The sequence below is a fragment of the Oncorhynchus kisutch genome, unplaced genomic scaffold (assembly GCF_002021735.2).
Source record: "Oncorhynchus kisutch isolate 150728-3 unplaced genomic scaffold, Okis_V2 scaffold1028, whole genome shotgun sequence".
NCBI lineage: Eukaryota > Metazoa > Chordata > Actinopteri > Salmoniformes > Salmonidae > Oncorhynchus > Oncorhynchus kisutch.
This window is the reverse complement of record NW_022262973.1, coordinates 59,657-81,938: the sequence shown is the minus strand read 5'-3', so window position 1 is coordinate 81,938 and position 22,282 is coordinate 59,657. Positions and strand designations below refer to the sequence as shown.

Sequence of the window (22,282 nt, the reverse complement as noted above, 5' to 3'; positions counted from 1 at the left end):
TTATTTAACTACAAATGTTTTCTATATATTTCCATGATGTTTTAAGATTTGCAGATGTTTTTATTTTCCAGTGCAAAATGTTTTAATGAACATGACCCACCTCATGGGCCTTGCTATTTATATCAAATCTCCAAACATGTATTGTAACTACTCTCCACCAGAGGGCGATAAACACCAAGGTTAGAAGAGTGGGCTTTTGGGCAAGTGGGCTTTTGTTGCCTACCACTGAAAAGGTTAGTGGAGGTGCCTGAAAGAGATCCTGGAGGGGAATCGGAGGAGCCTAAAGCGTTGCTAAAACAAACAGTAATAATAACCACAGTTAACCTCTCCACCTTGACCGAGTCAGCATGTAGTGAGGGCTTTCCCTGACAGTTGGTTGGATTGCATATGTGTAGACAACGTGTGTGTGTTTTAGGAAAGGTGGGATCACGGCAGTAGTCAGGAAGGGCTTCCCCTGGGCTGGCAGGGAGTAGTTATGGACTACGGTGTGTGCGCTTTAGGAAACAGGCAGGGGATCACGGCAGTAGTCAGGAAGGGCTTCCCCTGGGCTGGCAGGGAGTAGTTATGGACTACGGTGTGTGTGTGTGCTTTAGGAAACAGGCAGGGGATCACCACAGTAGATACGTGTGTATGTAGAAGGAAACCCAATGGAAAATATTTCAATGTATTTTTACAAAAAATCACATTTATTTAACCAGGTGGCCAGTTGAGAACAAGTTCTCATTTACAACTGCGACCTGGTCAAGATAAAGCAAAGCAGTGCGACAAAACAACAACACAGAGTTACACATGGGATAAACAGAAGTACAGTCAGTAACACAATAGAAAAATCTGTATACAGTGTGTGCAAATGAAGTAAGGAGGTAAGGCAATAAATAGGCCAATAGTGGCGAAGTAATTACAATGTAACAATTTACACTGAAGTGATATATGTGCAGATGAGGATGTGAACTGTAATTCAGTAAAATCTTTGAAATTGTTGCGTGTTGCATTTATATTTTTATTCAGTATATCTTAAATGGCCGCGTTTGAACAAATTTGATGATATAATCGTCGAGCCCATTCTAAGGATTATGGGAAATGACCCTGAAGTATGGTGTAGGACGATATCACTTTAACAAAGTACAATCCTCATAAAAGGTAAATTTATCCATCTGAAACTTTCAAAAGACTACTGCATGTTTGTGTATTATTGTGTTTTAATGTGTATTACCATGTTTACAATGAGTATTACTGTGTATTATTACCATGTATATGATGTGTATTACTGTGTTGATGTTGTGTATTACCGTGTTGATGTTGTGTATTATTTGGTTGATAATGTGTATTGCCGTGTAGATGTGTATTACCATGTAAGTCAATCAAATTGAATCAATAAAATGTATTTATAAAGCCCTTCTTAGATCAGCTGATGTCACAAAATGCTGTACAGAAACCCAGCCTAAAACTGCAAACAGCAAGCAATGCGGATGTAGAAGCACGGTGTCTAGGAAAAACTCCCTAGAAAGGCAGGAACCTAGGAAGAAACCTAGAGAGGAACCAGGCTATGAAGGGTGGCCAGTCCTCTTCTGGCTGTGACGGGTGGCGATTATAACAGAACATGGCCAAGATGTTCAAATGTTCATAGATGACCAGCAGGGTCAAATAATAATAATCCCAGTGGTTTTTGAGGGTGCAACAGGTCAGCACATCAGGAGTAAATGTCAGTTGGCTTTTCATAGCCGATCATTCAGAGTATTTCTACCGCTCCTGCTGTCTCTAGATAGTTGAAAACAGCAGGTCTGTGACAGGTAGCACGTCTGCTGAACAGGTCAGGGTCCCATAGTCACAGGAAACTGGAGCAGCAGCACGGCCAGGTGGACTGGGGACAGCAAGGAGTCATCAGGCCAGGTTGTCCTGAGGCATGGTCCTAGGGCTCAGGTCCTCCGACAGAGAGAGAGGTAGGATAACGGAGGTAAGGCAATAAATAGGCCATGGTGGCGAAGTAATTACAATATAGGAATTAAACACTGGAATGGTAGATGTGCAGAATATATTTATATGTATATATGAATGTGCAAGTAGAGATACTGGGGTGCAAAGGAGCAAGATAAATAAATAAATACAGTATGTGGATGTGGTAGTTGGATGGGCTATGTACAGGTGCAGTGATCTGTGAGCTGCTCTGACAGCTGGTGCTTAAAGCTAGTGAAGGAGATATGAGTCTCCAGCTTCAGTGATTTTTGCAGTTCGTTCCAGTCATTGGCAGCAGAGAACTGAAAGGAAAGGCAACCAAAGGAACAATTGGCTTTGGGGGCGACCATACCTGCTGCAGCGCGTGCTACGGGTGGGTGAGCTATGGTGACCAGTGAGCTGAGATAAGGAAGGGCTTTACCTAGCAGAGACTTGTAGATGATCTGGAGCCAGTGGGTTTGGCGACAAGTATGAAGCGAACGCCAGCCAACGATAGCGAGCAGGTTGCAGTGGTGGGTAGTATATGGGACTTTGGTGACAAAACGGATGGCACTGTGATAGACTGCATCCAATTTGTTGAGTAGAGTGTAAATGACATCAACAAAGTCGAGGATCGGTAGGATGGTCAGTTTTACGAGGATATATTTGGCAGCATGAGTGAAGGATGCTTTGTTGCGAAATAGGAAGCCAATTCTAGATTTAATTTTGGATTTGAGATGCTTAATGTGGGTCTGGAAGGAGAGTTTACAGTCTAACCAGACACCTAGGTATTTATAGTTGTCCACATATTCTATGTCAGAACCATCCAGAGTAGTGATGCTGGACGGGTGGGCAGGAGCGGGCAGCGATCGGATGAAAAGCATGCGTTTAGTTTTACTTGCATTTAAGAGCAGTTGGAGGCCACGGAAGGAGAGTTGTATGGCATTGAAGCTTGTCTGGAGGTTAGTTAACACAGTGTCCAAAGAAGGGCCAGGGGTATACAGAATGGTGTCTGTCGTCTGCATAGACGTGGATTAGAGAATCACCAGCAGCAAGAGCGACATCATTGATGTATACAGGGAAAAGAGTCGGCCCGAGAATTGAACCCTGTGGCACCCCCATAAGAGACTGCCAGAGATCCGGACAACAGGCCCTCCGATTTGACACACTGAACTCTATCAGAGTAGTATTTGGTGAACCAGGCGAGGCAATCATTTGAGAAACCAAGGCTGTTGAGTCTGCCGATAAGAATGTGGTGATTGACAGAGTCAAAAGCCTTGGCCAGGTCGATGAATATGGCTACACAGTAAAGTCTCTTTTCGATCTCGGTTATGATATCGTTTAGGACCTTGAGCGTGGCTGAGGTGCACCCATGACCAGCTCTGAAACAAGATTGCATAGCGGAGAAGGTACGGTGGGATTCGAAATGGTCGGTAATCTGTTTGTTAACTTGGCTTTCGAAGACCTTAGAAAGGCAGGGCAGGATATATATAGGTCTGTAGCAGTTTGGGTCTAGAGAGTCTCCCCCTTTGAAGAGGGGATGACCGCGGCAGCTTTCCAGTCTTTGAGAATCTCAGACGATACGAAAGAGAGGTTGAACAGGCTAGTGATAGGGGTTGCAACAATTTCGGCAGATCATTTTATAAAGCGAGGGTCCAGATTGTCTAGCCTGGCTGATTTGTAGGGGTCCAGATTTTGCAGCTCTTTCAGAACATCAGCAATCTGGATTTGGGTGAAGGAGAAATGGGGGAGGCTTGGGCAAGTTGCTGTTGGGAGTGGAGGGCTGTTGATCGGGGTAGGGGTAGCCAGGTGGAAAGCATGGCCAGCTGTAGAAAAATGCTTATTGAAATTCTCAATTATAATGGATTTATCGGTGGTGACAGTGTTTCCTAGCCTCAGTACAGTGGGCAGCTGGGAGGAGGTGCTCTTATTCTCCATGGACTTGACAGTGTCCCAGAAAGTTTTTGAGTTTGTGCTACAGAATGCAAATTTCTGCTTGAAAAAGATATCCTTAGCTTTCCTAACTGCCTGTGTATAATGGTTTCTAACTTCCCTGAGAAGTTGTATGTCACGGGGGCTATTCGATGCTAATGCAGAACGCCACAGGATGTTTTTGTGCTGGTCAAGGGCAATCAGGTCTGGAGAGAACCAAGGGCTATATCTGTTCCTGGTTCTAAATTTATTGAATGGGGCATGCTTATTTAAGATGGTGAGGAAGGCACTTTTATAGAATACCCAGGCATCCTCTACTGATGGGATGAGGTTAATATCCTTCCAGGATACCCGGGCCAGGTTGATTAGAAAGGCCTGCTCGCTGAAGTGTTTTAAGTAGTGTTTGACAGTGATTAGGGGTGGTCGTTTGACCGCAGACCCATTACGGATGCAGGCAATGAGTCAGTGATAGCTGAGCTCTTGGTTGAAAACAGCAGAGGTGTATTTGGAGGGCAAGTTGATTAGGATGATATCTATGAGGGTGCCCGTGTTTACGGATTTGGGGTTGTACCTGGTGGGTACATTGATACTTTGTGTGAGATTGAGGGCATCAAGCTTAGATTGTAGAATGGCTGGGGTGTTAAGCATGTTCCAGTTTAGCTCACCTAGCAGCACGATCTCTGAAGATAGATGGGGGGCAATCAATTCACATATGGTGTCCTGGGCACACCTGGGGGCAGAAGGTGGTCTATAGCAAGCGGCAACGGTGATGGACTTGTTTCTGGAAAGGTGGATTTTTATAGTAGAAGCTCAAATTGTTTGGGTAAAGACCTGGATGGTAAGACAGAACTCTGCAGGCTATCTCTGCAGTAGATTGCAACTCTGCCCCCTTTGGCAGTTATATATTGTCAGAAGATGTTACAGTTAGGATGGAAATTTCGTTTTTTTTTGGTGGTCTTCCAAAGCCAGGATTCAGACACGGCTCGGCAGAGTGTGTTAAAGCAGTGAATAAAACAAATTTAGAGAAGAGGCTTCTAATGTTAACATGCATGAAACCTAGGCCTTTAAGGTTCCAGAAGTCAACAAATGAGAGCACCTGTGGAGTAGGATTGGAGGTAGGCACTTCAGGGCCTGGATTAACCTCTACATCATCAGAGGAACAGAGGAGGAGTAAGATAAGGGTACGGCTAAAGGCTATCAGAACTGGTTGTCTATTACGTTCAGAACAGAGAGTAAAAGGAGCAGGTTTCTGGACACGATAGAATAGATTCAAGGCAAAATGTACAGACAAAGGTATGTGAGTACATTGGAGGTAAACCTAGGCATTGAGTAATGATGAGAGAGATATTGTCTCTAGAGACGTTTAAACCATGTGATGTCACCGCATATGTGGGAGGTGGAACTAAATGGTTGGTTAAGGCAAATTGAGCAGGGCTAGAGGCTCTACGGTGAAATAAGACAATAATCACTAACCAGGACAGTAATGGACAAGGCATATTGATATTAGGGCGAGGCATGCGTAGCCGGGTGATCATAGAGGTCCAGTGAGTGTTTGGGCTGGGAACACGGCGATTCAGACAGCTAGCAGGCCGGGGCTAGCAAACTAGCAGAAGGGCCTTAGAGGGACGTCTCGACGGAGGAAAGTCTGTTTTAGCCCCCGCGTGCGGTGACGTCGATAGACCAGTTGTGATGGATTAGTAGGGTTCCGAGTAGCAGAGGGGTCCAAGTCCAATTGGCAAAATAGGTATAGTGACTCAAGAAATTGGCCGAAGGATTTTTCAGCTAACAGTCCAATATGATCTAGACAGCTAGCAGGCCGCGGCTAGCAGCTAGCGGGCCATGGCTAGGAGGCTAGCAGATGGGCATTCAGAGGATGTCACAATGTAGGCGCCAGTTGAGTACCCCCTCGAGCAGATTACGTCATAATCCAGTCAGGAAGGATCGGCGGGGTTCCGTGCCCCGTACCGGCAGTAGAAGGGGTCCGGGTATTGTAGCACAGGAGTGGCTGATGGGCCGCTTCAGCTAGCCGGGAGAATGGGCCTTAGCTCCAGGCTAATTGGTGCTTGCTTCGGGACAGACGTTAGCCAGGAGTAGTCACTCGAGTAGCAGCTAGCTAGCTGTGATGATCCAGGGGAAAAGGTCCAGAGCTTGCGGTAGGAATCCGGGGATATGGATGCTCTGGTCCGGTATGCTCTGGTTTGAGTAGCGTTGTACAAACTGTTGTGTATTACTGTGTAGATGTGTATGACTGTGTAGATGGTATATTATTTTGTTTATAATGTGAAAAAGCGTGTTTGTAATGTGTATTACCAAAATATCCCTTAGAAATTATATCTGCCCTATTGAAAAATGATAAAACATCACATTTGTAATTTATTTTCTAATTTATATGGACATAATATCAGTAAAACCCAGGACTAAAATCTTCAGTAATTTGGTCAGATGCTCTATCACCATCTGACCACCATCTGACCTGATGCTCTATCACCATCTGACCACCATCTGACCTGATGGTCTATCACCATCTGACCCATCTGACCACCATCTGACCTGATGGTCTATCACCATCTGACCACCATGTGACCTGATGGTCTATCACCATCTAATTTGGTCAGATGCTCTATCACCATTTATGTTTATGCAGTGTGTCCACAACAGATTCATATTTGCATAATCTGTGAAAAAATTAAAGTGCAAAACTCTGGTTCTTTGTTTTCCTGAGAACTTGTTCTGACAATATCACAAAAATTTCACTGAGTGTAAAGAGTTAAAGCTATAATTTTGATGTTATGGATGATCAGTCCTTACATCCATAGCTCAGTCTGAGAATTGGATTGTGTTTAAATTTCTCATCCCACAGATGTTTACCAAAAAAATGTTACCTCCTTGTTGTTGGAATCCCAGATTGCTCCATTATTTAAAGTACAATATTTTATGGTATTAAAAAGCTGTTTGCTGAGTAATAAATCCACAGTCACAAAGGAAGTGTATGTAGATCCACATGTTTTTAATCAATGCTCAACATTTCACCATGAAAATCATATTTTATGCATCACAGGAAAATGGTAAGACTTTGATCTTCAATACTTTGGTCTTGTTTATTCAGCAACTTCTTTTCCCTGTAAGAAGAAAGAAATAATATAATGGATCAGTAATAATAATGAACATGATAAATATATGGATAGAATATAATGGATCAGCAATAATAATGAACATGATAAATATATGGATAGAATATAATGGATCAGTAATAATAATGAACATGATAAATATATGGATAGAATATAATGGATCAGTAATAATAATGAACATGATAAATATATGGATAGAATATAATGGATCAGTAATAATAATGAACATGATAAATATATGGATAGAATATAATGGATCAGTAACAACAATGAACATGATAAATATATGGATAGAATATAATGGATCAGTAATAATAATGAACATGATAAATATATGGATAGAATATAATGGATCAGTAATAATAATGAACATGATAAATATATGGATAGAATATAATGGATCAGTAATAATAATGAACATGATAAATATATGGATAGAATATAATGGATCAGTAACAACAATGAACATGATAAATATATGGATAGAATATAATGGATCAGTAATAATAATGAACATGATAAATATATGGATAGAATATAATGGATCAGTAATAATAATGAACATGATAAATATATGGATAGAATATAATGGATCAGTAATAATAATGAACATGATAAATATACGGATAGACTTGGATAGAATATAATGGATCAGTAATAACAATGAATATGATAAATATGTGGATAGACATGGAAAGAATATAATGGATCAGTAATAACAATGAATATGATAAATATATGGATAGAATATAATGGATCAGTAATAACAATGAATATGATAAATATATGGATAGAATATAATGGATCAAGTCTTTAGTGCTCAGTACTCAGCTTGGATATTTGATGTTGAAGTACTAACTGAATTACTCTCATTAGATTGTTTAGCCCTTCCTGAAATGTTCTTCTTAGGGATCTTCAATACAGTTGAGTGTAAAAGGTCTGTATTGACCTCTGAGAAGACTGAATCATAGGTGGTGTTGATGTGGTCATATCTGAACATGAGTCAGGTACAGGTCTAGCAGCAGTTCTGTACCTTTCCAGAATCACGGGTCTTGGCTCTGAGCTTGTTGACCTGAGTCTCAGCAATGTCAGCACGCTCCTCAGCCTCCTCCAGCTCATGCTGAACCTTCCTGAACTTAGACATGTGCTGGTTTGCTGCTTCCTCCTGGGTGAGGAAAGGGAGGGAGAGCAGAACATCAGCATTTAAAGTTTGAAACCAGGAAGCAAATTAATATTCTGTTTTTAGAAAACGAAATACAAAAAAAGACAGCTTTAGAATAGCTTTAGAATAACAATGTATACAGGAAGCTGGATGATACAGCAGAGGAAGTGAGTGGCAGAACGGGGGATCAATCTACTGCCTCCAGCACGATCACTAGACCAGCCCCCAGCGCAGCAAACACTCAGAAATGTTGATCATTTCTTAAGCAATTACTTGTAACATCAATTGAGTCATTGATGACAGGTGTGCTGTAGCAACACTTCAACTAAACCACATGGACGTTACGTTTTGTAGCGTAAAAAATCAGAGTATTTGACTAAGTCTGTGACTCACCGCTTCCTCAGAATGCCTCTTGTAGGCCTTCACTTTCATCTGCAGCTTATCTACCAGGTCCTGAAGTCTGCTAACGTTCTTCTTATCCTCCTCAGTCTGTGGGAGAAGAGCAAAGAATCAATATCCCATAGTTATATACACAAACCTGTCTGTGTTAGTTCATTCTTCACAAACTTGACACTTTCTCTTACCTGGTAAGTGAGCTCCTTGACTCTGCGCTCATACTTCCGGACTCCCTTGACTGCGTCTACACCTCTTCTCTGCTCGGCCTCCACCTCAGTCTCAAGCTCACGCACCTTTGTGGAAGAAATACATTTAGGCATTTGTTTGAGGTGGTCAGACGTTTTGTAAAACAGAGTCTTCTACTCAGTCAAGTCATTTCATTATTTTAATTCAAGTGGTCTATAATATTAACATCAACTTTTCATTATCTGGGTCAGTGGTTCCCAAAGTGAAATTTACATTTAAATTTGTTTATGAATATTTCCAGCAAGAACAGATTAAACAGCCCGGGATCTTGGCAAAAAGTTGAGAGGGTGCAATACAGTACAATGTAATATTATTTATCCACAATGTATGTTATTCACTCTTAGATAAACAACAGGTCTGGGAGGCTCTCAACCCAAATTATTCTTGTATTTGAAATAGGACTTTATCCATGTTTTCATGAGTTTGGCGGTGTATGGTGCAGTACCAGTACGGCGACTAGAGGCCGCCACTCGCATGTTTAAATGTTGTGACATTGCTTCTATTATGGAGCTCGCGCTCTGGCAGTTGAGAGTAGTTTGCCAAGTGAGCCAACAGCAAGACAGAAGCACCGACATAAATGCATTTTTATGTCTTTATTTTGAAGGTAAGCGAGTGTAAAAATCACCATATTCAAACGGTACTGTTTCTGGAGTATGTACATATGTTTGAGATGTTATGTTGTATTTTCAGGTTTTATGAACTTATTAAACTCCGCTAGCCTAAAAGCTAATTCAGACATTAGCCTGCTAGCTGCTAGCCCCGCATTAGCAACGCTAGCTTCCCTAGCAACGGCCAGTGAATGAGACGTAACAATGGAGAGAGAAATTATTACTATGACATCAATTCGATTAATGTATATTATATTGTGTGTTGATATTTGTTGGGAATTATTATTATTATTATTATTATGAATGAAATGGCAGATTAGAAGAAGTCTGCTGAGACAACAGTTTAAGCCTGAAGGAAGCAACTAGATGAATACGTTTGCGTTTATTTACAGGTTTTGGTCAACTCCACTAAATAAATGTAAAATTATTATAATTGGTTTTGTTGTGATCATAAATTCACTGTAATGTAAGCTTTAAAACTGCAACATTTTCTCTCTGATGCAAAGAGGGGGGACTTGAGGGCATGAGAATTGATCAGTCCAGTCATGCACTGCAGAAGTCATAGTAAATCTGAGTGGATGCTATTTTTATCGCACTTTAATTAAAGTCGGAGTTGTGTTCTGATATTATGAGGGGGGGTTCTCTGATGAATTCGCTATCACAAAAGTGGTCCTTGCCACAAAACAGTTTGGGAACCCCTGATCTAGATGGGTTATTGAGATAAAAAGTCATTACAAAATGCTCCTGTGTATTTTAACATGATCAAATACATTTCCAGCAATCAGTCTTTCAATCCACCCTGCAGGTATCTCACCCTGGACTCCAGTTTCTGGAGCTGCTTCTTGCCTCCCTTCATGGCCAGATTCTCAGCCTCATCCAGGCGGTGCTGCAGGTCCTTGACTGTGACCTCCAGGTTCTTCTTCATTCTCTCCAGGTGAGAACTGGTGTCCTGCTCCTTCTTCAGCTCCTCAGCCATCATGGCCGCCTGGAATAGTAGCGTGTTTAATTTATGCACCAATCATAATGTCCCTTGCAGATCTTTGTTGTTCTTAACCAGCCCAGCTACCATTGGCACATGGGGACAAATCAAGTTGATGTAATTCAAGGACTCACATCAGTGATTGCCTTCTTGGCCTTCTCCTCTGCATTCCTGGCCTCCTGGACGATGTCGTCCACCTCTCCCTGCACCTGCACCAGGTCAGTCTCCAGCTTCTTCTTGGTGTTCAGAAGGCTGGTGTTCTGAAGGAGGAAGACGATTTGTTTGACTCTCAAGAGAACTTGCAAGTCACAAGACTGAAATTATGAAAATCTAAGGCAAGCACTGTCAATTTCCAGGTGTGTTTAAACTGTTTGTTTGGTTGAGTTTCATTAGAAATGGCTTTTGACCCATACCTGGGAGTGCAGCAGTCCAACACGCTCGCTGGCATCTACCAGCTCAGTCTCAGCCACTTTGCGGCCTCTCTCTGTCTGCTCCAGAGCAACTCTCAGCTCCTCGATTTCAGCCACCATCAGACCGTTTCTGCGCTCCACCATAGCTGCCTGCTCCTTCATGTCTTCTGCAACACGGACGGCGTCATCAAGGTGCAATTGGGCATCCTGTGGTTCACAATGACATACGTTCATTAGGACTTGTGGAAGTAGGGGTGTTTCACAAACAAATCCCTAGCCATGTTCAGGTTTTTGAGCCTGATGTCCCAGTCACTTTACCTTGAGCTGTCCCTGGACATTCCTCAGCTGTTTCTGGGCCTCAGCGGCCTGCCTGTTGGAGTGGCTCAGCTGGATCTCCATCTCGTTCAGGTCTCCCTCCATCTTCTTCTTCACCCTCAGGGCATCATTCCTGCTCCTAACCTCAGAGTCCAGGGTGCTCTGCATGGAGTCAACCACCCTCTGGCTGTTTCTCTTGATCTGCTCCATCTCCTCATCCTTCTCTGCGATCTTCCTGTCCACCTCACCCTTGATCTGGTTCAGCTCCAGCTGCACACGCAGAATCTTGGATTCCTCGTGCTCCAGTGTGCCCTGGACAAACAGAAGCAGTCAGGCCAATTGTGTTCAATATATTTGGATGTAGGAATTAAATATATATGACTACAATAAACACCAATACACAGGGCCTTTCACTGTAGCTGGCATTGGTTAGTTAACACTGCTTTTCCCAACAAACAGCTGTAGTTTGTACCTCAGCCTCCTCCAGAGCGGTCTGGATCTCAGACTTCTCTGTCTCCACGGTCTTCTTGGCCTTCTCCAGCTCATGGATGCTCTTGCCAGTCTCTCCAATCTGCTCAGTCAGGTCAGAGATCTCCTCTGCACACACACACACACACAAGAAGTTTAGACTTGGGGGATTTTAAGTGGATATGTCAATGTACTGAAGTTGATATTGAATCATAATAACAGTGAATTAATTAACAGCAATTCATATTGCTAATGAAACATGAGCCAAATAGAATCGCTGTCAAATGCTCACGTTGCAGGTTCTTGTTCTCTCTCTTCAGAGTCTCCAGATGATCCAGAGCTTCCTCGTAGGAGTTCTTCATCTTGAAGAGTTCAGTGCTCATAGAGCGAGCCTCCTTCTGAGCTCCTTCCAGCTCAGCCTGGCCCTCCTCATACTTCTGCTTCCACTCTGCCAGAACCTAGGGGAATCCGTGGAGTTTTCATTAGAAGTCATTGATGTGGAGTTTAATAGTTTTAAATTAGAAATATGCAACAATTATAAACTTGATAAAAAAATGTAGCTTTATTCATTTTCACCTTGTCAAAGTTCCTCTGCTTCTTGTCGAGGTTGGCGGCCAATGCGTTGGCTCTCTCAACATCAATCATGAGGTCCTCCACCTCTCCCTGCAGCCTCTGCTTGGTCTTCTCCAGGGAGGCGCACTTGGAGTTGGTCGCCTCAATGGTCTCCTCAGCATCCTGCAGACGCTGGGCCAGCTTCTTCCTGTTGGACAACAGAGGGTGGTTTGATGGTGTGAAAGAAATGTTACAATATATATTGATGTAACATTTTCTCAGAGCCCCCTACCACCCTCACCATCCACACCATATCTGAGTTTTTCTGTTGCGTGCGACTCACTTGGCCTCCTCCAGCTCCTCTGTGCGCTGGATAGCATCAGTTTCATACTTAGTCCTCCACTGAGCCACCTCACTGTTGGCCTTGGACATGCCCCGTTGCAGCTCTGCCTTGGCCTCCTGCTCCTCCTCAAACTGCTCCCTCAGGAGGTCACAGTCATGGCGGGCAGACTGAACACCGTGGGCCAGTGCGTTTTTAGCCTGTGAGAATGAAAGACAAGGAGAGATTAGTGAGATAGTCAAACAAATTATGGTCGAAGTCTCTGAGGGTGGAGAGACAATAGGAGTCTCTGAGGGTGGAGAGACAATAGGAGTCTCTGAGGGTGGAGAGACAATAGGAGTCTCTGAGGGTGGAGAGACAATAGGAGTCTCTGAGGGTGGAGAGAGGAGTCTGAGGTTGGAGAGACAGTAGGAGTCTCAGAGGGTTGCGTAGTCACAGTCTATATGAAGAAAAAGCTCTAAACTCTGTGGACATGGAGTCCATTTTGGGTCCCTTACCTTGACCTCCTCCTCAATCGCCCTCTTCAGCTCCTCCACCTGCTGGGTGAAGGCCTGTTTGCCTCTGGTCAGCTGAGACACCAGGGCTTCCTTCTCCTCAAGCTGGCGGCCAAACTCACCTGCAGGGACAGAGGGACATCTTGTAAATAGGGTCTCTGTTCTCTAAGATTGAAAATGTATTTTGAGGTATTGTAGGCAATAGGGCAGTGAATAGTACAGTAGCAACTGTGTGGATTGTGCCCACAACACATTTTGTTTTCTACTAAAGGAAAGCATTGGCTTATTGTTCATTGTTGATGGTACCATTTTCTGTCAGGAGTCTGGCCCTCTGTCCGCTGATGTCGTTGACCTGGCGAACATTCTCATCATTCTTAGTCTTGAGCTCACTCAGCTGGTCCTCAAGAGTACGGCACATCTTCTCCAGATTGCCCTGTTAGTGAAACACGTTCCATCATTACTTTATATGTGGGACTCCTGTCAACTTCAGTTCACTTGAATGGTGATGTAGTTGACCCTCCTCAACACTGCTTGATCAAAACATCACTACTCACCTTTGCCTTGGCGACGGCCTCCATGTTGCTGGAGAGGTCATCAATCTCCATCTTGTACTCGCTCTTCTCCTTCTCCAGCTTCTGCTTGACGCGCTGCAGGTTGTCGATCTGCTCCCCGAGCTCAGCCACACTGTCGGCCTGCTTCTTGCGCAGAGCGGCGGCTGTGGCCTCATGCTGCAGGGTGGACTCTTCAAGATCACGACGCAGCTTCTGGAACTCAGCCTCACGCTTCTTGTTCATCTCAATCTGAGCAGCAGTGGCGCCTCCGGCCTCCTCCAGCCTCTCGCTGATCTCCTCAAGTTCCCTGGAGAGATCGGCCCTCTGCTTCTCAACCTTAGCCCTGGCTCCACGCTCAGCCTCAATTTCCTCCTCCAGCTCCTCAATACGGGCCTAGAACAGGGGACAGGAGCAGGGGGATGAACACTACAATACAGTTGAAACAATTGAACTCCACAAAATAATAATAGTATGTATATTTTGCATAAATGTGTTTAATACGAAGCCAGTTACACTAATATATTCAGTAGACAGTGTCTCATGCAGGAACCAAAACCACAATGTTAAGAAACACCATCTTCCAACCTACTCAGCTGTCAGAAGCCACCTGGAAAAATGTGTGCTACCAGAATAATGGTTTTCAGGAAATGATTCAAGTCTGTGCTTTTCTGTACTGGAGCTTATATCCTGTACTGGACCTGGAGTTCCTTGATCTTCTTCTGCAGCTGAGCTCCCAGAGACTGCTCATCCTCAACCTTGCTGAGGAGCTGGGTGGTCTCAAACTCCTTCCTAAGAAACACAAACAGGTCAATTGCAGAGTTGGTTTTGTTTCAATAGTGTAAAGCAGTGGTCACCAACATTTTCTGAGTCAAAATGCATGCCGAGATCTACCGCTCTGATTTTTTTATTAAAATAACTTTCAAAATGTAAGCCTATGCAACATTAACCTATTTAAAACAGTACTGTAGCAATTATCACTGCATTCTGGCTTTGCTTGAATTTACCTGCCAATGCATTGTTGTTCAGGTCATTAAATTTTTTTGAGGTAGGCTATATGATCACACCGGTAATAGATCCGTTGTTGTACTACTTGTGAGGCACAGCTGAGTGATGACATTTAAATTATTTGATTTTACTTTTATTTTACTGGGCTGATGGTGCCTGCATCTGACGGTCCGTCTCAGCAGAGGGAGAGAGCAGCAGATTGAGGGTCAGTCTCAGCAGAGGGAGAGAGCAGCAGATTGAGGGTCAGTCTCAGCAGAGGGAGAGAGCAGCAGATTGAGGGTCAGTCTCAGCAGAGGGAGAGAGCAGCAGATTGAGGGTCAGTCTCAGCAGAGGGAGAGAGCAGCAGATTGAGGGTCAGTCTCAGTAGAGAGCAGCAGATTGAGGGTCAGTCTCAGCAGAGGGAGAGAGCAGCAGATTGAGGGTCAGTCTCAGCAGAGGGAGAGAGCAGCAGATTGAGGGTCTGTCTCAGTAGAGGGAGAGAGCAGCAGATTGAGGGACACCGTCTTCCAGCTGATGGCGAAACTCGTGTCGCGCTTATTATTATCGCATTATTTCTGCCTCGTACACAAATGCATGTTGTTACTCCTTTGAACAGAGAAAGGGAAATATTCATTGATATTACAAAGGACCCAAGCCGCTAATAATAACAACAACGCCTGTAGATACACTTTCCAATTCATTCGTTACTGTTGCTCTGCTTGTTGTAGCGCTGAGTGGAAATAAGAAGAACGCGCATTTTATGGCTTATAAAAGTGTTGAAAACAAAGTGTTGACAGGGCTGAGTAAGAACTTAAACACGAACTCTCTCATAGAAACAGCAGCTCTTTGCTGTATTCGTTGACAGTCTCTCTCCAGTCGTGGTTTTGTAATCTCACAGTATCAATTTTGCCGTAGCGTTCTTCTACGTTACTGCAGACTTGTTCATTTGAGCAATCTGATTGGCCAGCGGTAGCATAGTGCACTTGATTTTCTCTCCAGGCCCACCAGGAAGGCAGTTGTTGTACCTTCAGACACATTAAATGGCAACAGTTTGCCTACCCGGCCCACAGGGCAGCTGAAATTGGCTGCACCTGCCACCAACAGCCCGAGACAAAAATAAAAAAAATAGGGACAGAAGGCTTTATCATTGGTTTTTTACAGAAATGTTTGGCGATCGACTAGAAATGCCTTGGAGATCGACAAGTCGATCGCGATCGAACGGTTGGTGACCACTAGTGCAAAGGGAGAGTATCACACCATTTACTTTGCTTTTAAGAATCACAAGCAAGTGCTAATTCATAATTACAGGAATGAGTTATGAACAACCACTATAGCAGGTAATACTGTCATCATTTGTTTGTGTTTACTTCTTGATTTTCTCATCAGCTTGCTGCTTGTCATTCTCCAGGTCCATTATGGACTCCTGGGCCAGTTTCAGATCTCCCTCCAGCTTTCTCTTGGATCTCTCAAGGTCCATACGGAGCTTCTTCTCTTGCTCCAGAGAACCCTCAAGCTAGAAGATGAAAACACATATATTGTTAAAATCTAAACAACTGAAGATAATGTCATCTTACATACTATCATGGCCAAAATGTCAAACTCCACTCACGTCGTCCACTTGCTGTTCCAGCTTGGTCTTGGCCTTGGTCAGAGTGTTGACTTTGTCCTCCTCTGCCTGCAGGTCATCCAGTGTCTGCTGGTGGGCCTCTTGGAGGGATTTCTTCTCCTTGGTCAGCTTGGCAACACTCTCATCCATAGACGCCATCTCCTCTGTCAGGTTTTTAACCTGTACATTTCCACAACATAATTATACTTCACCATAAAGGAGAGATTTAGTTAGTTAAATATTACATTCATTTAATTTAGATTAGAAATTAATCAACAACTACTATACTGTAGATTCAACACTAGATGTCAGTGTTCACCATGCCAGTGTACTGAGTGGAAGTCATAAATGAGGGGGATCAGAACATACAATGAATGTTGGAAGTTCCCCACAACTGAAATTCTACTATTGTGTCTTAATATTTCCTGCACCCACAATACAACTTGAATTCCATTTCTGTTAAGCTATGTTTTAAGTTGTTTAATGTTTGGATTATTGTTTGGTTAGACTGTCTATAGTAAGACACAAGACCTTGTTTTCAGTGGCGTGCTTCTCCTTCTCCACTTTGGCCAGGGTGAGCTCCAGGTCATCAATGTCCTTCTTCAGCTCAGAGCACTCATCCTCCAGCTTCCTCTTCTTGGCAGTCAACTCAGCATTGATCTCCTCCTCATCCTCCAGCCTCTCGGTCGTCTCTTTGAGTTTGGCCTCCTGCTGGATCTTGCTCTTGATGAGCCCCTCACACCTTTCCTCAGCATCGTTCAGACTCTCTCCTTCCTGGTTTTAGAACAACAGAAACAAAATCAGAGGCCTCACTTTGTGTATTGAATGTCGAGCAAATCAAAAGATATTAATGAATTTTATAAAGAATATAATATTGGCAATAAAAATGTGTCAGTTAACCACATACTTTAGTGTGTTCATATATGCGTGTGTATGTGTGTGTATTCATGTGTATGTAAATGTGCCCATGCGAGGGTAGTTGTTCACTCACAGATGCAACTTGGAGTGACAGGTCGTTCTTCTCCTGCGTCAGGGCCACCAACTTCTCCTCCATTTGCTTCTTTGTGGACAGAGCCTTGGCCAGATCTGTCTTCATCTTCTCATAGTTCTCCTTCATGTTGGCCAGCTCCTTCTCAGTCTCAGCGCTCTGCAGCAGGGGCTTGATCTTGAAGTACAACTTCATCCATGGCCAGGTTTTGACATTCATGAATGAGCGGATGTTGTACTGGATGGCGAAGATAGACTCTCTGTTCAACAGAAAGGATATAGTGGCATCGTGAGTGACGTCCCAGAAGGGACAGACGTCAGTTCAACATCCATTTTTTATTTTTTATTTTACATTTGGTCTAACGTGAATTCAATGTGAAATCAACAAAAATGACACCATGTTATTGGATTTAGGTTCAAAGTTGAGTGGAAAAAAAATACAAAATTCCCTTATATTGATAACTTTTTTTAAAATCCAGGTTGTTTCAACGTCATCACATTTAATTTGGGGGTTGAAATGACCAGTGTGATGTTTCATAAAGATACATTCTGGGAATCGAAGAATAACTAAATGGAACCCCCACCACTGTCTGTTTACAGCTGAGGAAGGGGGCAAGGACTGACAGATTATCATTACGGGAATCGAAGAATAACTAAATGGAACCCCCACCACTGTCTGTTTACAGCTGAGGAAGGGGGCAAGGACTGACAGATTTTCATTACGGGAATCGAAGAATAACTAAATGGAACCCCCACCACTGTCTGTTTACAGCTGAGGAAGGGGGCAAGGACTGACAGATTATCATTACGGGAATCGAAGAATAACTAAATGGAACCCCCACCACTGTCTGTTTACAGCTGAGGAAGGGGGCAAGGACTGACAGATTATCATTACGGGAATCGAAGAATAACTAAATGGAACCCCCACCACTGTCTGTTTACAGCTGAAAGGGGCTAGAGGGGAAATGTAACCCCTCTTAAATTCAAAGACAGTGCTCTAAATGCAAGGACTGACAGATTATGCTAAACTCATGAGATATTTTTATATTCTTAAAAAATGAATGGGTTAATATCACACATTAAATGACAATTGAACAGCCAAATCCCAAACTGCAGCTATAAAGCTAGAATCCTTAGTTGCTACATCCATTTCTGGACTAAAAGAATTAACCCAAAAGCTGTAGTAGACCATTATAAGATGTACTTTCTCATTCTGAACAACTCACAGCATATACAGTATGTAATCATAATGCATTAGATACAGGTGGTTGACAGAAAGCTTTGCCAAGATGTCTACTATTCCTCACCTCCTCTCCATCATCTTGCTAAACTCTCTCCTCATGAGGAATCCACGGCTGAGAGCCTGGACCATGCCAACCAGAGCAGCCAGCTTCTCATCTCTCATCTCCTCCAGGACACCCAGCAGACCGGCTTTGAAGAACACCTGAGACACAGGTTAACATGGTCAATGGAACCACAGATGGTGACAGATAGAAATGGTCAAACCACTAGATTGATTTAAACAACATTAACTTTGCTATGGTTACAAACAAACCATGGGATAGGTTGTTTCCAAGTTGTTAGTTATTGTACAGTTGTAGATTAATAATGTACACAGATACAGATAACTGCAGCCATAACACTGTAACACAATGCACATGATGATGACTTTAGTTTCTCTTCTATACTTGTGATGTATGACTTTGAAGAAAAACACTACAATGTTTTTCCACATTTTCCATTTAGTTAAATGAAGAAGAAAGAACAAAAGGATGGATAGATCACCTGGAGAGATTTTATATGGTACAGATTTAAATTATTATTCAAGTTGTGTTTTGTTGTCAGATTTTTCTGGGGGTTTTTGACTGACCTTGGTGTGTCCAAACTTGTAATCCTCGTGATTCACATCAATGGACCCAAGCAGCTTCTCGGAAGCCTTCTTGTTGTCCATGAACTGGCCCTCAGGGATGACACTGGCATTCAGTACTTTGTACCTGAATGAGAAGACAGTTTTAAAATATGCCAAATTGGGGGCCTCCCGGGTGGCGCAGTGGCTAGGGATTCTGTGCCATCAGAGATCCTGGGTTGAAAGTCATGCGTCCTCCGATACACAACCCAACCAAGCCGCACTGCTTCTTAACACAGGGCGCATCCAACCCGGAAGCCAGCCGCACCAATGTGTCGTACCCAATCCTGGGTTCGCGCCCAGGCTCTGTCGTAACAGGCCGCGACCGGGAGGTCCGTGGGGCGACGCACAATTGGCCTATCGTCGTCCGGGTTAGGGATGGCTTGGCCGGTAGGGATGTCCTTGTCTCATCGCGCACCAGTGACTCCTGTGGCGGGCAGTTGCCAGGTGCACGGTGTTTCCTACGACACATTGGTGCGGCTGGCTTCCGGGTTGGATGCGCCCTGTGTTAAGCAGTGCGGCTTGGTTGGGTTGTGTATCGGAGGACGCATGACTTTCAACCTTCGTCAATCCCGAGCCCGTACGGGAGTTGTAGCGATGAGACAAGATAGTAGATACTAAAAACAATTGGACACCACGAAATTGGGGAGAAAAAGGGGTAAAATGGCACCCTTGATAAAGATGCAAAAAGTATAATAATACAATAATTCAAATACGGAGCTATATTGTAATAATAATATATTGTGGTAAAAGAGCTTTTTGGCTTCGGAAGAAATATGTGTATGAAGGAAATAAACCCAATAATATATGGTGGTGGAGTTTTTACGTCAACTGACCTGGGGGGCTCGTTAAGGTCAACAGCATCATGAACTTTACCCAGTACCATGACATTTTAGCCAAAAACCTGGTTGCCTCAGCCAGGAGGCTGAAACGTGGCAACGGGTGGGTATTACAGCAAGACAATAACCCCAAGCACACATCAAAATCTAAAATTAATATTTTACTATGGCCATCTCAGTCTCCAGACTTGAAGCCCATTGAAAACCTGTGGTTTGAATTGAAGAGGGCAGTCCATGAGTGCAGACGATGGATATCAAGGATCTGGAAGGATTCTGGAAGGAGGGTCCAACATCCCTCCCATTGTGATCTACAATCTCATACAACATTCTAGAAAAAGACCATTGTCCTCGTACTGAAAACAGGGGTGCCAATCATGATGAACCCTATCTTGAATTAAAATAAGAATTGTTAAACAAAATCTCTTTCTCTGAGTATGAAATAATAAAATTGTCACAAATGTTTGACCGTACAATATAGCTCAGTATCAGTGTTATTTGATTCAGTCTTTTCTGCTCATCTTAATCAAGAGTGCCAATAATTTTTCTCTCTCTCTCTCTCTGTGTGTGTGTCTGTGTCTGTGTTTGTGTGAATGTACCTCTGCTTGAAGTCAGCATAGATGATTCTGCTGGGGAAGCCCTTTCTGCAGATCCTGATACCCTCCAGTACACCATTACACCTGAGCTGGTGAATAACCAGGAAGTTCTCCATCAGACCTGGTAAATCAAAACAAGTCTCTTTTAATACTAATAAACAGGTTAAAGATTGGGATCGTTAAGATCACTGATACTGTACTGATATGATAACATATTTAACTCAATATTTCTTGTACCTGGAGTCTTTGACTCGTTGGGGATCAGGCAGCGCACAAAGTGAGGATGAGTGCTCCTCAAGTTGGTCATCAGCTTATGTAAGTTCTCCTGTAAGGGGGTTACAAACCATGTTTTCATTTATGATAATCAATGCACCTTTTGAAGGACTGAATATACACATGTCAAAAGCTCACCCTGAACTGGGAGGACACAGTCTGCATGGAACCACCCTTCTTCTTGCCTCCTTTCTTGGCTTTATCTGTTAAAATGGGGAAAAGTAAAAGATAACTAGAAAAGTACATTTCCTAGAGCGGGTGGAATAAATAGAATAATAATACGAATATGTAAGAAATCTAGAGTGGTCTTGTCTTCAGCAAACACACTAATTATAATCCAGAGAATCTCTGAATTTATTTGCAAATTATGGTGGAAAATAAGTATTTGGTCAATAACAAAAGTTTATCTCAATACTTTGTTATATACCCTCATACAATGTGATTTTCTGGATTTTTTCCCTCATTTTGTCTGTCATAGTTGTACCTATGATGAAAATTACAGGACTCTCTTATCTTTTTAAGTGGGAGAACTTGCACAATTGGTGGCTGACTAAATACTTTTTTGCCCCACTGTATAAACCAGAGAATCTTTGGTTAACTTCACACATATCTACAGGTAAATGCTGCCAATGAGGTTGTGTAGAATAACATCTATTGCATGATTAAATTAACCAAGTGTATTAGTAAATCAACCCAGTGATAAACCCTAAGAAATTGTGATACATTCTAAGACTTTAAAGAACATTTGGGTCTGAGTTGTAACTAACGCTTAATTAAATATTGTGATGTGATGCTAGTCTTACCCTCAGGAGGGGGAGGGGGATACAGGGCAGCCAGAATTTTGACTGGGGACTTCCCGTACAACTGACAAACTGAGTCGTTCAGGGGGTCCTTGTTCTTCTCCAGCCAGCCAGTGATGTTGTAGTCCACAGTGCCGGCGTAGTGCACCAGGGAGAAGTGGGCCTCTTGCTTGCCTTTGGCAGGCTTGGGCTTCTCAAACGACTTCGTTTTGCCAAGATGCTGGGAGTACAGCTTGTCCTTGAAGGTAGTGTCTGAAGACTTGGGGAACATGCACTCCTCTTCAAGGATGGAGAAGATGCCCAATGGCTTTACGAAAAGGGATGTATAACAAATTAGCATGATTTAAGATCATATTTATTATTTTAGCAAACATGCTATGATAGGATTATATTCATTTTGGGGCACAAAACAGGAAACATATTGAGATCTCAACAGTCAGATGCAATGTACCACTGTGATAATAACGGTCGCTAAGCGCTTTGCTGTTATGGCCCATTATAATGGTCCATTATAATCCTCACAGACATCTTACCTTCTCAATAAGCTCAATGCAGGCAGCCAAGTCCATGCCGAAGTCAATGAAGGCCCAGACGATTCCCTCCTTCTTGTACTCCTCTTGCTCCAGGACGAACATGGTGTGGTTGAAAAACTGTTGCAGTTTCTCATTGGTGAAGTTGATGCACAGCTGCTCCATGCTGTTGTACTGTTGATGGAATTTTAAAAGGGATAATTTCATCATACAAGTTTGTAATCCATCTCAATCAGAACTAATTGTCT

At 43.1% G+C, this 22,282-nt stretch overlaps 1 protein-coding gene across 1 annotated transcript in view; it reads right to left on the bottom strand.

Moving 5' to 3' along the window:
* Window positions 1–6,859: 6,859 nt before the first annotated feature.
* LOC109877500 (myosin heavy chain, fast skeletal muscle-like) overlaps window positions 6,860–22,282 on the bottom strand; it is a 20,351-nt gene continuing 4,928 nt past the window's right edge. The window contains exons 14-40 of the mRNA XM_031817447.1: window positions 22,038–22,208; window positions 21,508–21,811; window positions 20,843–20,907; window positions 20,669–20,756; window positions 20,435–20,552; window positions 18,964–19,087; window positions 18,401–18,537; window positions 17,098–17,353; window positions 16,638–16,880; window positions 16,110–16,286; window positions 15,868–16,013; window positions 14,215–14,305; window positions 13,520–13,909; window positions 13,272–13,398; window positions 12,969–13,087; window positions 12,475–12,671; window positions 12,156–12,339; window positions 11,872–12,037; window positions 11,584–11,708; window positions 11,115–11,423; window positions 10,800–11,003; window positions 10,521–10,646; window positions 10,222–10,392; window positions 8,742–8,846; window positions 8,551–8,646; window positions 8,029–8,160; window positions 6,860–6,983 (exon numbers count right to left, since the gene is read on the bottom strand). Of these exons, the coding sequence (XP_031673307.1) occupies window positions 6,963–6,983; window positions 8,029–8,160; window positions 8,551–8,646; window positions 8,742–8,846; window positions 10,222–10,392; window positions 10,521–10,646; window positions 10,800–11,003; window positions 11,115–11,423; window positions 11,584–11,708; window positions 11,872–12,037; window positions 12,156–12,339; window positions 12,475–12,671; window positions 12,969–13,087; window positions 13,272–13,398; window positions 13,520–13,909; window positions 14,215–14,305; window positions 15,868–16,013; window positions 16,110–16,286; window positions 16,638–16,880; window positions 17,098–17,353; window positions 18,401–18,537; window positions 18,964–19,087; window positions 20,435–20,552; window positions 20,669–20,756; window positions 20,843–20,907; window positions 21,508–21,811; window positions 22,038–22,208 (4,392 nt within the window). The 3' untranslated portion in view covers window positions 6,860–6,962. The remainder of the gene's footprint in view (window positions 6,984–8,028; window positions 8,161–8,550; window positions 8,647–8,741; window positions 8,847–10,221; window positions 10,393–10,520; window positions 10,647–10,799; window positions 11,004–11,114; window positions 11,424–11,583; window positions 11,709–11,871; window positions 12,038–12,155; window positions 12,340–12,474; window positions 12,672–12,968; window positions 13,088–13,271; window positions 13,399–13,519; window positions 13,910–14,214; window positions 14,306–15,867; window positions 16,014–16,109; window positions 16,287–16,637; window positions 16,881–17,097; window positions 17,354–18,400; window positions 18,538–18,963; window positions 19,088–20,434; window positions 20,553–20,668; window positions 20,757–20,842; window positions 20,908–21,507; window positions 21,812–22,037; window positions 22,209–22,282) is intronic.